The 15,667-nt window shown below is 49.1% G+C and overlaps 1 protein-coding gene across 1 annotated transcript in view; it reads left to right on the forward strand.

The window, feature by feature from the left end:
- Nucleotides 1-14,283, forward strand: part of ELFN1 (extracellular leucine rich repeat and fibronectin type III domain containing 1) — an 83,324-nt gene extending 69,041 nt beyond the window's left edge. Inside the window, exon 3 of the mRNA XM_027738490.2 lies at nt 10,497-14,283. Coding sequence (XP_027594291.1) covers nt 10,937-13,327 — 2,391 coding nt within the window. The 5' untranslated portion in view covers nt 10,497-10,936 and the 3' untranslated portion in view covers nt 13,328-14,283. The remainder of the gene's footprint in view (nt 1-10,496) is intronic.
- The last annotated feature ends 1,384 nt before the right edge of the window (nt 14,284-15,667 follow it).

Here is a 15,667-nt window from a genome sequence, read left to right on the forward strand (position 1 = left end):
TCATTTACCTTCTCATGGGCTGTTTCTCATCTGTAAAATGGGTTTCATGGGCACTGCTTCTCCATTAGGATAATTAATGGCTATAAAGCACTTGGATCCTGCTCTAAGAATAAACCCATCAGTAAAGACAAGGTGACAAGTGGGCATCTAAGACAGTTACTCCCCTGGGACTAGGTCCCTGTGTAGTCCTGACTCTGCAGGCAGCTGCCCATCCTGCAGCCCCCACTCTCCTTAGGCTACTTCAGGAGGGTCCCCAGCCCACCCAGTCACCCTCCCCAGGGAGGCATTTCCATCAGGCCAGTATTTTCTGCAGCTCCTCTTCCTCCTCAGGAGCCCTTCAGAGGCAACCTAAGGCTGTTACACCCCGGCAATAACAGTGGCTTAGGCCCTGTAATCCCTCCTTTACTTGACTTTGGGTTATTTTGAGCAGGAGATTAAAGGAGATTATCTGCATCACCTGAGATGCTGCACTTTCTATCTCTACCCCCTATCCTCCATCCCTGGGGCTCACCCAGTCCCAGCCAACTAAACCCCTCCCTCCTTTCCCTGTGCTCTGCCATGCTCTTGTCTTGGGACAGCTGCCTGGCCACAGGGTGCTGCCATGTGGTGGTGGTCCATCATCAACCTCACTTCCTGGACCCAGCTTCTCACTTGACCACCCATGTATCCTTCACATCTGCATCCTGAGCCAAATCCAGAGGTGCTCCACAGCAGGGAAAGAGAAAGGAGGTCACCCCAGAGCACTGTAGCACTAACTGGGATTAGTTCTGTGGGCTTCTTGAGAAGGAAGTGGTGGAAAAGAGGATCAAGAAAGTGGTCCTTTGGGCCCCAGGATCTTGGCAGAATGTGTTGGGTTCAACAGCACCCACTTATCACCACAGCCAAAGCATGGAGAAGGATTGTCTGTTTGGAGCATCCCACACTATTCAAATAAAAGAATCCCAATAACACAGGAAAAGCACTGAAAAAATGTTTGTTACATGCCCAAGGAGGGATCCTCATCACCTGGCACCATCCAGCCAGGGGCAGGGAGCTCCTTTCCATGTTCTGGAGATCATGTGCTGCTCTCCAACTCGCTTCAGCTTGGGTTTAGCAAAGTGCTTGGTGTTGGTTTCAATTCCTCACAAATGCTTGCTGAAATCAGCATAAACGAAGGTCTAAACAGGCAGAGCTACAAGGAGTGGCAAAAAACCTTAATTCACCTTCCTTTATGACTGAGAGATGCTCAAGCATCCCAGCTACTGAGAAGCAATAGTTCCCTTGGAAAGCAAACTCCCCCACATGGCATCGCACCAGCATGTGTGACCTGTGCACACATTCATGGCAAGCTCACACCTTCATGGACTGTTTTTCCTCATTTCAGACTACACCAGCCTAAAATCCATCTGCCACCCTGGAAATTAATAGCAATCATTAAACAAAAAGAGCTGGCAAAAAGAAGCCTGAGGTGAAAAGCAGCTATTTCTGCCAGAAAAAAAATTAAAACTATTTAGACATACAGAGAGTCATTTATTACTGTGAAGTCCTCCCTCCACCTGGGGTTTAAATCTCATTACAGTTTGTCCAAAACAGATGTTACCCTTTTAGCAGTAGATTATTAACGATAAACTCCATTCCTCCAGAGAGGGTGGGTGTTTTGGGTTCACTTGCTTTTTCAGCTTGGGTAACCTCCACAGGAAGTGTTTATGAAAAGGACGGGCAGTCCAAATGCTGGCATAGCTCCCTGCTTCTATTGTCTTGGACTCCAAAGTTTCTTTCCACTCTCCATATCTTTCAGAGGTCTCTGAACAAGCAGGGAAATACAGAGGTCCAGAGCATGGCCCTAGACTCTGTTGAGGAGCAGATGTTGAGGAAGGGCTTTCGTGTGCTAACACACCAATAGCTCCCACTTCTGCTTCTCCACCAGCAGCTGGGCATTAGCCACGTGTCAAGACAAAAAATTTCTTTTGGATGGAGCCTGGCATGTGCATGACCCATTTTTTTCCAAGCTTCTCTTCATCTGCCCACACATTTTTGGGTAGAAGGGCGTTTGGTTGGGCTTTAGGCTTGTTGGCACCATAGAGGACACCCAGTGGTCCCCTCATACCTGTAGCTGAGTATCCTCTATGGACAAAGATGGCTTTGCTTGTTCCCACCAGTGCATGGGCATACTTCAGTGGGAAATCAGGTAGCCTTGAGAGAAACACTGTCTGGCACCAGGTTTAACCAGCCAAGCCCACAGAAGAGCCATGTTTTGTTCTGTTTAGACTTAACATAATAAAGATACCTGCTCAGGAACCTAGGAGCCTTTTAATCATGCTGTAAGCATAATCAAATGAGACATTAATATCAGCTCCACATTCATATGGCCATCTGGCTGCCCAGCCATCTCCCTGACCATTTCAGGTAGTAGGAAGTGCATTCCCAGCATTCTCCAGAGACCCTACTAAATAGATGTTCTCACAATGCCTCTCAGTCTGCCTGGAAAGGCAGTGAGAACCAGCTATTTTGGGATTGTTGATGGTGATGCCAGTACCAGCACCTCAGGGCTCTCTCAGAAAACACTTTTTTGCTATCTGCAATTTTTCCTGCACCCCAAGGGAAGCATCAAGAGCTCTCCTGGGCCATGTATGTCTGTGAGTACTCACTGCTGGAGGAGAGTTTTTCCCTCAGCACAACACATCTCAGTCCTTCAGGCTTTACAGCTTATAATGAATCCCTTCATGGAGCCCTGAGGGACACAAGGGGAGCCCCAAGTAAACAGTGTATTCGCCTCCCTACAGGTGCAGGGTATTCAAAATAAAGGGATATTTGTTTGTAGCATGGGTATCTGACCCATGAGGAGTGTCCTATAAAAATTTACCGGGAAGGGTGAGTTTGTATTTCCACTGCTGAAACAACAGACCCACAGCCTTGGTAAAATGTTTTATGTAGAAACTCAGCATATGTTTGGGTTAAGAGGGCAGGGCTGGAAATGTTGATGAGGACCTGTCTTGACCTAGGGAAGGGGAAGAGGGCCCCTCCTCCAGGAGCTGACAAGCCTGAGCTCCTCCAGCAGAGCCCTGTGCAGGAGCGGGGCCGTGCTGGGTAAGCTGTGCGTGGAAGGTGGTCACGCTCAGTTTCCTCTGCAATGCTGTTATCCTGAATAAACATTAGATTGGTTTTGGAGTGCTGCCCAGATAATCATTAACCTTCTCCTGGCCCATGACAAGAAGCCAGCCTGCAGCACTGAGCTAAAATTAGGCTTGTAGGGCACTGGGCCTTGCCAGATATTGCTATATTAGGGCAGAAACCCCCTTCAGAAAGTGGATGGTCAGAGGGTCCAGCCTTAAGCTGGGCCCCTCAACTCCAAAGGACAAGAGTTAGATCATTACAACCACAAGATAACTTAGATTGGAAGTCTCCAACCAGAGAAGCAGGACCAGCTTCGAAAGTGGGTGAGTGAGAGGTCAGCAGAGGTATTTGCCTACAGCATAGTCATAGCAGGACACATGCTCATGAAAAGGTGAATTCTGTTCTGCCTACCCAGAGATCACAGATCATTACCATGAAGTCCTACACAAGATGTATATTTTCTTGTCCCTCTGCCAACACTCAGCAGTACAGTTCACTTAGAAACTGTGACTGATGTAGGCACTGGCCAGAGACCCACTATTACTTCAAATCCCTTCACAGGGGAAGAGAAGGACAGAGAGAGAAGTATTCTTTTGCATAGACAACCATAAGAAATCAGAGCAAACAAGACACTTGCACCTCTCAAAATAATTTCTAACAAAACTCACCATTTCACAGACCCACCACCAGATACCATCCTGTGTAAAAGTTGCTTTTCCTGCCAGGAATGCAAAAGCCTCCTGCAAAAATGAATTAATGAATGAAAGCAGTAAAACAGCTGCAAAGATCTCTTCCAAACAGCAGCAAAGGTCTGAGTGAGGATGACAGTGCAGCAGAGACAGGGCACAGTTCAGATTGCAGGTGCTGAGGAACACCAGCATCTCCACTTCCCAGCGTGGGGCTGGCTCCCTCCATTGCATTGGTGCTGGAAAAACAGGCTTTGATCCTCAGCACTACTTACAGGGGAAAACGGGAGTCCTGCTTCCACAGCAGACCTCTGCTTTTCACCAGCTTAACACCAGCATAACCATCCCATAATGGAGCTGTGATTCAGACTGATTACTTCTAAGGAAAAATTCCATCAAGCAAGTATTAGAGAGGCTTTCTCCCATGGAAACACACCTTTCTTATTGCTAATGTTTACCTGATCTTACTCTTACTTCTCTTCATCCCCTAAAATCTTTCTTCCTCTTCACTTTCCTCTAACTCTGCCCCTCTCATCACACTCCTCAGCTCTTTGAGGGCTCAGCTGCGCTGTCACTGGCTGGAGCTGAATTTTCATATCTGCCTGTGCTCATATTTCAGAAGGCTGGGATAATGCACAGGTAACCCAGCTGGGCTTAAGAGGCTGTTCACCACGAAGATCATTTACACATTTACTTAAACTCAGCAGAGGATTCTGCTCAGTGGCCTGCAGCAGCGTGGGACAGGGTTGTCATCTCAACAGACCCTGGAAAATAAGCAGCATGAGATGGATGTCAATGAATTCAGACTGCAACTGACTGAAAAGCAGAAGAATTGTATTTTCTAAAATCCCAAGAGCTAACCTGTCTTGAAAATATTGTCATTTTAATCCAGCATTTATCTTGCTGTAAAACAAAAGATTCTTAAAAATGTTTGATCAAACAGATCTGTTCTGGCCATTCCCAGGTTGCAGCTCTGGCCTCAGCCTGCCTGGTACAGGCACGATGGCTTAGAACTAGAGCTCCTCTCAGACATTACAGCACCCAAGTTTACTGTTAAAGTAAATTGACCTGAATATCAACTTCAAATAAGATCACAGCTTTTCCACCCAGGGTTTAATTTTGCAGAAAGTGTGTTTTACACCAGAATAACTTTTTACTAGATAGGAACAACCCAACTCTATGATTCTTAGCACCACAGAGAGCCCATGAGTGTTTATGTACTGGTACTACTAATGTCCGTGTATAGAGACCAAGCATGTAATCTTTCTTTGTTTCTCCCAGTGTCTCCCAGAAAAGTTATCTCTTCACCATCCATCCCATTTGGATACTTGTCATACAGTCTGTGACCTCCTGAAGTCTCAGTAAAAGCTGTCCCGTATGTGATGCTGAGCACTTGTCTCTCAGCCCCCCCTTTACCTCTCTGCTTCGTTCCTTCTTCATCTCTCTTCAAACCTCTGTGGAAAATATATCTCTTCTCCCTTGCCTGTTTTTCTTAAATAATAAATAATAGGAGGAGAGAGAGTAGAATTGACTGGAGAACTCTATTATCTAACACATTTGGGAATAAGGTTGGGATGCACAAAATGCTGCCTAAACCCTGTCAGCGGAGGCAATATTAGTACCAGGAGCTCTGGATATAAAATGAACTTGAATTTTACAGGCCTGAGCTTCTTTATTATTCAGGGTGGTTGTGATTCTGACCAACAGCACCTAGCAGGAGGTGATGGATTAAACACCAGGAATATGACTGAGGAGAAAAACCTGCCTGGATGCCTCCTTTCCCCACCTGGCGTCTACAGGATGGACATTAGCCATTTGGGGGTGATTTCATCACTAATAAATGTTTTATCTGCCATCTTGGAGCTGCCTCCTCACATTATCTTATGCATAATGAAGAGTCAAGGTTCATTTGAAAATTCGGTGTCTGTTAGCTGAATTTTCCCTCTGCACTTCTTTGGGTGGCTGAATATTTATCATTTGTGACCTACTACTCCCATTTTCCTATGGCTCTCATTGCAGTGGGGATCCTTCATTTTTTTTTGACAAAACAGCCCAAGTGGCTGTGACAGGGTCTAAGAGAAGCTGGAGATGGAGCAGCTAGGGAGAAGAAAGTTATGGAGGTGCAGGAGTGCCAAGGAGAGGAGCAGTGGTGAGAGTATGTGTGTATACGCACGCACACACGCACACGCATGTTAATCTGGCTCCTTGCCTTCCCTCAGTAAATGTAATCCACAGTTTGAAATAACTCATTCAGTAGAATAACAAAATTAGGAACTGAGTGCCAGCTCACTCTCCCTCTCCCTCCCCAGCCCCCACGGCTGCTTTGTTTGCTTCCTTGCAGCTGCTGCTCTGGTTTAATTTTCCAAGATGCCATTAGTCGGGAAATGGAAGCAAAAAGTTCCCAGCCAGCCTGCACTGGTTTTTGGAGCTCCAGCTCTGCCTTTTTCTTTCCACCTCCCTTCCACCAGCCTTGTGGGTTTTCAGCCAGGACAAGGATGCTGCTGCTCATCCAGTGCAGGCTGCAGACTCGTAGGCATCACAAAATCCCAGCAGTGCCTCTGACACTGGGTTGTTGACAGGGACCAGGGGTGGAGAAGCAGGAATGGGTAGGAGGAGAGTATATCGCAGTCAGGGCTGAGGATTAGCGTGGAGAAACATGGATCTGGGCTCCAATAGGGATACTGGATATCAGAGACAACGTGCAGGAGCAACAAGGAGTGAGGGACTTGTCATTGCCTCTTTGCTGGCCTCTGTCAGCCCAACATCTGCTCAGCTGGTCAAGCCACTCTGCCTTCTGAGGGCAGAAGGAAAGGGAAATACAGCCAGGTCTTCAGGGCACAGGTAACTGTGCAGGAATGTGGGTACCATGGCCTCGCCACAGATGTGGCCTGTTGTCATCATCATCATGGTGCCACGGTTCAAGATATCCCTGATTGAGATTAAATCCATCATTTCAAATAATTGTTATTCCACACTGTCTTCATTCCTCCCTTTTGCTTCTTTCTCAAATAGTGAAGGAGACCCCCAAATCTCCACTTTCCTTGTTGTTTTTCGTATGAGAGTTGTAGGTGACTTGTTCTCAGATTTTCCTAGGCAGCATTGTGGAGGGTGAGAGGACTGGGAAAAGTGATATGCGATTGGGTTACCAGGAGAATAAACCCAGGACAGCTGGGCAAAGACAAATAAGGTAGAAAGAAGGGTTAAACAACTGGATTTTCTTACTGATTTTTACCCAGTCTGTTGGGAAGAGGCACAGGGGTCTCTCCCCTGCTCTCCAGAGCCATGTCCAAGATACACGAGGTCAGGGAAAGCAAAGGCTCCTCAGCCAGTCAGCTGCCCTGTTTTAACCTGCAAGAATCAGACCTGGGATTTCAGAAGCAGAAACGAACAGGAAAGAGAGATTAGAGGTGAGGTAAAAGGTAGAAAAGGGAAGAAGGAGACATCTCCTGGATGTCTGTTATCTGCTGTTACAGGGAGATGAGTGGGGAACCACGGCGAGTTGCCCCTGCTCTGCCTCGCAGGACACTCGGCTCTTGTCTGATGTTGCAGCACGCACTCTCAGGAACTCACCCACACACACCACGGTGCTGGGAAGAGGCTCTCAGAAGCCAACAAGATGAACAATTTTGTCTTCCGTGCAAAGCAACAAGACCCACTTCTCCACTCCCCAGTCATGTCCCGGCAATCTAATAAAAAGGGAGATTAGCCCCTCTTTCCTCTCTCACATCTCCTTAATGCTATCATTTTAGTCACACTTTGCAAAGCAAATAAACCAGCAAATTGCTTGCTTTAATGAGCTGAAATTAAACTCGGGCTGCTGATAAAATGTCTTTTCTCCTTTCTGTTGTCAGGAAGGACTCATCTGATAGGCAACGTATGGGAAAGAAGAGAAAACACATATCAGGAGCCTTACTGAATACGTTTGAGTCGTTTACTGTTGCTCTTCTTCATTCCCAGCACCTACAGTTAGATGAGGGAGGCACATGGGTGCTATAGGGGAAGGCTACAGGGGATCAGCCTGGCAAGATCTGTGGAGGGTCTGTCTCTGCTCTTTGGTCACAGATGATGCCACTCCATTACCTAATGCCCTCCGACACAGGCTGCTGCCCTCAGCCTCCCCAGGGTGGAGTGACACGAACTTTCCTCTGCAAGGAAAAGGCTGGTTTGGCTCTGCAGAGCATTCCCAAACACAAGTTTGCCCAGAGAAGATGGCAGAGTCACAATGGGAGCTAGAGGAGACAGAATAAGTACTTGCTGAAGAGAATATGCCAAGATGCATCCATCCCTGCTTCCTGTGCTGGCTCAGTTTGGCAGGGCTTCCCTTGCCTGCAGGAGATCCCTGGAATCTACAAGCCCATGGAGGAGGACAGGGAGATGGGTGCACCAAGAGCAAGGAAAGCACATTCTGTGCCACACCGAAGTGACAACTGGGGCAAACCATTGCTTGTGGCTCTGCAGGCCAGCAATACCCTCCTCACACACGCTCAGGGGCAATGTGCATCCTCACAGGATGCAGGAGGAGCTCGAGACCAGGCTGGTCCCTGTGGCAGAGGAGAGCAGGCCCGTCTAGAGGGAAAGTTTCCACCTGCAGCACAGTGCTTGTGCTGGGATTTTCATCCCAACAAGAGGAGCTCGGGGCGCTTTGCCTCAGCCTCCCACCACCCTGTGAAATGCTATCATTATCTCATGGAACCAGAGAGGAGACTGGAGTGCAGAGAGGTTAATTGAGTTGTCTAACACCAGGAGGGATGTAGCAGCAGATGTCTTTCAGTCTGGAACTGCAGTCTGTGTCTTGCCGTCAGCTGGGGAGGTGGTAAGGGGGACACTCACCTGTGGTCTCCCAGGGAGCACTGAGAGCCTCCCTCTTCCCTTCCTCACTGGCTCCAAGGACTCGCCTGTGCCCAAATGGGCTTCCAGGTGCTGGTGAAGTGTCCCAGGGCAGTGATAGCACGTGGAGGACAAGGTGGCTAGAAAGTCTCAAGTGCAAAGAGGTGACGTGAGAGAAGGTCTTGTTATTCACGTAACAGAAACCCAACTGTGCCACCAGGGAACAGACTCATTGTTTGCAATCCAGAAAGAACAAATAAACTGTTTTACTGCTTATTATTACTGGCCTGTTTACCAAGGTATAAACTGAGTGGTGAACAGGGATCTCTGCAGTGAAACATGGTCTGCTTTGCTGCCTGGTATTGTGGCTGGAAAAGAACCTGGTTTCTTCTGGACATGGGCAAGAGTATGGCATCTGCCTCTAAATGCCTCTTGACAATCAGCCTCACATGATTTTCAGGCATGCAGCACTAAGTACAGTGCCTTCACTGCCTGTGCACTGGAAATGGTCTGGAAAACTTTCTGGATTTATACCATTTTCCAGGTTCAAGGAAAGACAATTTAGATGTAACATGTACCCCTGTCTCCTTCACAACTTCCCAAGAAACCTCCAGTTCCTACCAGCTTTGTTTTCAAGGAGTGCTGGTGGTATCTTCCCTAGCTTCTACAGCCTGAGCTTGGACAAGGCAGATAAACAGAGCTCCTGTTCCCCAAAAAAATTTCAAAGGATTTTTCTAGATGGGCCCCATTTGTGGGTATCTCCATCTCTGCCATAACACCACACTGCATCTGTCCTACCAGCCCAGAGATCTGTTTGGCAGTAGAGATATCCACAGATGATATTTTCAATGTCTGTGGAAAAGCAAGACCCAGGAGATGCTGGCGCTCATTCAGTTCCCACTTCTCCACTTTTGCCTTCCTGTTTCCCTAAGAAATTATAAAAGGAAGTAGAAGTTGTGTCCATGGATGTTGATGTTTAGTCAAAAATGAAGGGAAAAAAAAAAAAAAGGAAAATGTGAGCCAGGAATGAGAATTTTTCTGTGGGAAGTGAGGCTGCCGGCAGCCTCAAAGATTGTGTCTAGTGAAGACTCTTCCTAGTCTTCAAACAGCTGTTTCTGGCTGAGGAGGGAAGGTCTTGTCCTATCCTCTGCAAATGCACTTGTTATGCCACTGAATGCTTGAGGGTTTTCCACATGTCTGCATCATTTCACCTGCGAGGAGGAAAGAGGTCTTGGAGAAAGGCAGCAAGCCCCAACCAGGAGCAAGGACACCGGATAGTTCACAATCACAACAGTGTGTTTTGCAAAGAGTGCCCTGAAACTACTGCTCGGGTTCCCAGAAGCAGGACGAGCGCTCGGTGCTGGGCTTTATCCCAGATGCCACCCAGCAGTGCAGGCAGAGAGAGACGGTGTCCTCAACCAGCACCTCCTTCTGTGGGCACTGCTGCTGCGCACACCAGCACGCGAGACAGTCAGGATTCCCCTCAGCAAAACGCTGCAGCATCAAATCTACATCAGAGCGAGTTGTCTAGACTTCATCTGCTCTCAGTGGAGAGGAACAGACACTTCTGGGGCATCACTCCTCTCCTAAGGTAGACACCTAAATAGGTCAGTCTAACAGTGCACTGGATGTGTGTTGGTCTCTCAACTGCCTAAAATGCGATGCTGGACAGGGGCTCAGAGGATGACCTCAGTGGTCAGTGACCACCTCTCCTTGTGCTGCCAAGTGCTGCTGGTGGCAGCCAAATAAACAAAAGGCTCCTTGAAAGATGATAGCCAGAGTGAGAAGGCAGGTGCCTAACTTTAAGAGGGTAGTTGGATGCATCTCCAACACCTCTGAATGCTGTCTTTTCTTTGTGTTTAGTTTGTGCTTGTGTTTTGTTTTGAGCAGGTGAGCCAAGGGACTGAGCAGGGGAAGCCAAACCCATGGAGGCACATGGAGATGGGGACCAGCACCGCTATGGGCAGCAAAAAGAAAACGAGGAGATGTACTATAAAAAGTGAGAGGAAGGCTTGTCTCTGAGCCGCAGGGACTCCTCTGCACGGGCGCTTAACTTCATGACTCCCTCCTCGAGATGCCAGAGACCTGGTGATGTGGGACCAGCCTCAGCCACCCAGGCCTTGGTAGCAGCCCCTGGCTGGTGGCTGCCGAGTACCGTGGGCACCGAGGTCCTCTTTCTCCACAGACGCGTCCCTCCCGTCTCCAAGCCATGAGGAGAAGGGAGAGGCAAGCAAAGCTGCCGAAGAAGCACTAGCCCACGTCTTCCCAGCCCCTGTCCTGTTCCCCGCTTCCAGCAGACCAGGAGCCCCCTCTCCGTGCTGCCCTTCCAGATGGCAGGTCGCCGGTGGGCCGCGACGTCAGCCCTCTGCATGTACGTGGCGGCCGTCTCTCTCCTACATGCCGGCGGGGTGCGGGCAGACTGCTGGCTCATCGAGGGGGACAAGGGCTTTGTCTGGTTGGCCATCTGCAGCCAGAACCAGCCCCCCTACGAGTCCATCCCCCAGCAAATCAACAGCACCATCGTGGACTTGCGGCTGAACGACAACAAGATCAAGAGCGTGCAGTACGCCTCGCTCAGCCGCTTCGGCAACCTGACATACCTCAACCTGACGAAGAACGAGATCTCCTACATCGAGGACGGTGCCTTTTCAGGACAGTTCAACCTCCAGGTGCTGCAGCTGGGTTACAACCGACTGAGGAACCTCACCGAGGGCATCCTCCGGGGCCTGGGAAAGCTGGAGTACCTCTATCTCCAGGCCAACCTCATCGAGACCGTCACCCCCAATGCCTTCTGGGAGTGCCCCAACATAGTGAACATTGACCTGTCCATGAACAGGATCCAGAGACTCGACAGCAACACTTTTCGGGGCCTAAACAAGCTCTCTGTCTGTGAACTCTACAGTAACCCCTTCTACTGCTCCTGTGAGCTCCTCGGCTTCCTGCAATGGCTGGAGGCTTTCACCAACATGACACGCACCTATGACCGGATGCAGTGCGACTCCCCGCCTGACTACATGGGCTACTACTTGTTAGGCCAAGGCCGGACTGGCTACCGCAATGCTCTGAGCATGCTCTCGTCCCTCTGCACTGGTGGCTCCTACACTGTGATCCCTCGCTTTATCCCTCCCAGGTACCAGGTGACCACGGTGCCCTCCGAAAGCCCCTGCTCTGAGGAGGAGTGTTCCTCCGGCGACGGCACGACGCCGCAGTTCTCCCTCTTCACGCCCATCGGTGAAACAGAGGTGCGCCCCAACATCCAGGTGAAGCACCTCAACCACAACTCGGCCGTCCTCACCGTGCAGATCCCCTACCCCTTCAGCAAGATGTACATCCTCTCCCAGTTTGAAAACGGCTTCTCCTCCATGATCACCAAGCTCAGGAAGAAGGAGGAGAACATCACCGTGAGCAACCTAGTAGCACAAAGAGATTACACCTACTGTGTAGTCTCTGTCCACCAATACTCCAAGTACAACCACACCTGCGTCACCATCACACCCACCAGACCCAACCGCAAGGAGCCGGTGCCCACCCCTTCCACTGCCACCCATTACATCATGACAATCCTGGGCTGTCTCTTCGGCATGGTGATTGTCCTGGGCGTTGTGTATTACTGTCTCCGGAAGAGGCGCCAGCAGGAGGAGAAGCACAAAAAGGCTGCCGGCAGCATGAAGAAGACCATCATTGAGCTGAAATATGGGCCAGAAATGGAGACCACCAGCATCACCCAGCTGTCCCAGGGACAGATCCTGGGTGGGGAGACAGTGACTCGCATCCCCTACCTACCTTCTGCTGGTGAGGTCGAGCAGTACAAGCTGATTGACAGTAGCGAGACCCCCAAGGCCACCAAGGGCAACTACATGGAGGTGAGGACGGGTGAGCAGCCCGAGAGGCGAGACTGTGAGCTGTCCCTGCCGCCGGACTCCCAGGGCTCTGTGGCTGAGATCTCCACCATTGCCAAGGAGGTGGACAAGGTGAACCAGATCATCAACAACTGCATTGATGCCTTGAAATCCGAGTCCACCTCCTTCCAAGGGGTGAAATCAGGGGCAGTCTCCACGGTGGAGCCTCAGCTGGTGCTCTTATCAGAGCAGATCCCCAGCAAACATGGATTCCTTTCCCCCGTCTATAAGGAAAGCTACAACCACCCTCTCCAGCGGCACCACAGCATGGAGGCGGCCCCCAAACGCTCCAGCACCTCTTCCAGTGGCTCCATACGGAGTCCCAGGTCCTACCGCTCCGAGGGATCGGGCCACAAATCAGAAGCCAAATACATCGAGAAGACATCCCCCACCACCGACACCATCCTCACTGTGACACCGGCCGCGGCCATCCTGCGGGCAGAGGCGGAGAAGATCCGCCAGTACAGCGAACACCGGCACTCGTACCCCAGCTCGCACCAAGGGGAGCAGCACGACAGCATGGGGGGGAGAAAGCCCTCCATCCTGGAGCCTCTGACCCGCCCTCGCCCCAGAGACCTGGCCTATTCCCAGCTCTCGCCTCAGTACCACAACCTGAGCTACACCTCCAGCCCAGAGTACACCTGCAAACCATCGCACAGCATCTGGGAGCGCTTCAAACTCAACCGCAAGCGGCACAAAGACGAGGAGGAATATATGGCAGCCGGCCATGCCCTACGCAAAAAGGTCCAGTTTGCCAAAGACGAGGATCTCCACGACATCTTAGACTACTGGAAGGGCGTCTCTGCCCAGCAAAAGTCCTGAGTCCTCACATAGCTCGTGACTTAACACACTAACTGGACCAAAAGAAATCCGCAGCAGCTATTTTTATTCAGACTGTCTTTGAAACAAAATAAAATTAAAAAAAAAATAAAAATAAAAGAGAGAACAAATTATGAAAAATCTATAAATATTCTATATAATATATAAAGTGAGATATTAAAATGTCCTCACGTTGGTGAGACGCACCAAATTTGAACACGAACTTTGCAGAACAAACAAACTGTGGAGTGAAAGAAAAAAAAGTTTTGTTTCATTTTGATTTTTTAAAAAAAATGAGAAAAAAAGAAAAAATTGAATATAAAACAAAAATGAAAGAGCGGGCAGAGAGCTGAGGTCTGGCGTTTCCCAATATTGCATTGCATGAGTCCCTATTCCGTGATTTTGTGGATTCTTTGTGAACAGTTTGTGTTCTTCCTTTCCTTCCAAAATCAACAGCGACAAAAACAGCAACAAAAACCAAAAAGAGACCAGAAGGAGCTCCATCTTTTGGGCTGTTTTTGCAAACGGAGTCTTCCAGTTTAGACTTTTACTCGGTTGAAGGCCCGTTCACATTTTCACTCATTGAAAGGTTTTACCACACATTGCATTGTAAACCGAAGTCGTTAATTGTACAGAGAAAATTTCTATATTTGCAATGTTTGCTGTATAATGAGAAAGAGAGAGGAGAAAAAAAACAATACTACATCTACTAAAAATATATATATATATCTATATTCACCTGTTTGTACCAGGTTTTAATCATGGATTTTAGAGAAAGAGATGGAGTTTTGTTTGAAGGACTTTTTTGTTGGTTGGTTGGTTGATGGGATATTTTTTGGAGTGCGGGGCGAGTGTTTGGATTTCTAAGTGTTTGGTTTTGATTTCTTCCTCCAATTGTCTGTGTCCGAGTCCTTCTCACTTCCAAGTACATTGAAGAAAAGAGGCATGTACCTGGAAAAGCAGAATACCTCACTTTATTCCAGGTGGGAGACCATCACCACCAGGAACTGGGAAGGGGATGAGAAGTGAAGGGCTTTTGGTTGAGCAGGTGGGGTTGCTCCTGCAAATTAAAAGGTATTGATCTCTCCCCTTAAACGGATGTATCCGGGGCGTGGTGGCCCTCGGGATCAGCCACTGAGTGGGGGTTATCCCTTCACTTTCAAGATGGGGAGGTGACAATGAATTAGAGGAGAAAGCCTCTTGCTGCACTACACAGAAGGACATTATTGAGGGGTGATTTTGCTGAGAGAGAAAACACTGAGCATTTACAGCTTTCCCATACTGACCAGCCCTTGAGATTCTGAGACTGAAAGGCTCTCTGTCTATGTCTTGGGTCCACCCAAGCACGTACATGTCCCTCAACCATTTCTCTCCAATGCTGGTCCAAGATTCCACAGCTTTTTGCCCCATCTCTAAAATACTCACAAATGATGCCCTGCTCATGGGGTGAGGGGGAGAAGGGAGATGTTGAGGCCACCCTGGTGGCCAAAGGATGCAGTTTTGCCCTGATCAGCTCCAGTTGAGTCACAGATCCCCATGTCTCACTCGCCCAACGACTGACACAAAGTGGGGGCTTCACAAGGGTCCGGGAACTGCTCTGCTCCCAGGTGAGTGTGTGGGAGCCCAGTGAGCCACCAGAGTGAGGTGATAAGCTCCCCAAATGCTGCCCTGTGAGGTCCTGCTGCTTGCCAGAGTTTTTCCCTTACATCCTGCTCACAAGTCTCTTTGGATGGACATCCTGAGTCCTGACAGATGAGCACTAGGGCCCAGGAGCAAACCGTATCCCATCCTGTTATTTCAATATTTCAAAGTGATTTTGACAGGTATTCTTGCAAAAGGTTATGTTTGTTCAGAAAGGAGCTGAGCCAGGAAGACACAGAGCAGGTTGGGAAGTGCATGAGTTCATTCCCCATGGTTATTTGTGTAGACAATAAACCATTAGCAGGATTTCATAATAAAAAGCAGACAATTTCCCCTGGAACAGATTTGCTCTGCCTGTGCAAAGGCACATTCCTCCACCTCCTCCAGGTGCCCCAGGTACTGCCCACAGCATGTAGCTTCCTAGGGCTGTCTTGCTTACCAGGCAGTGAACAGGACCTGGAGTGGGAAATTGAGGATCACCCATCTCTTGTTCAGTGCCATCACGGCAAGTCATTCCCCAGATCTCAGCTGTAGCACCTGGACCAAAGCAAACCCTTCAGCTGAGACAGCCTTCCCTTGCAAACCCTGAGTGCCTCCTCATAGAACCATAGAATGGTTCAGGTTGAAAGGGACCTAAAAAACCATCTAGTTCCAACCCCCTGGCAGGGGTGCCACCCATGAAATCAAGTTGCTCAGGGCCCC

The sequence above is a fragment of the Pipra filicauda genome, unplaced genomic scaffold, assembly GCF_003945595.2.
Source record: "Pipra filicauda isolate LSUMZ 115617 unplaced genomic scaffold, ASM394559v2 scaffold31_size4109673_pilon, whole genome shotgun sequence".
NCBI classification, from domain to species: Eukaryota; Metazoa; Chordata; class Aves; order Passeriformes; family Pipridae; genus Pipra; species Pipra filicauda.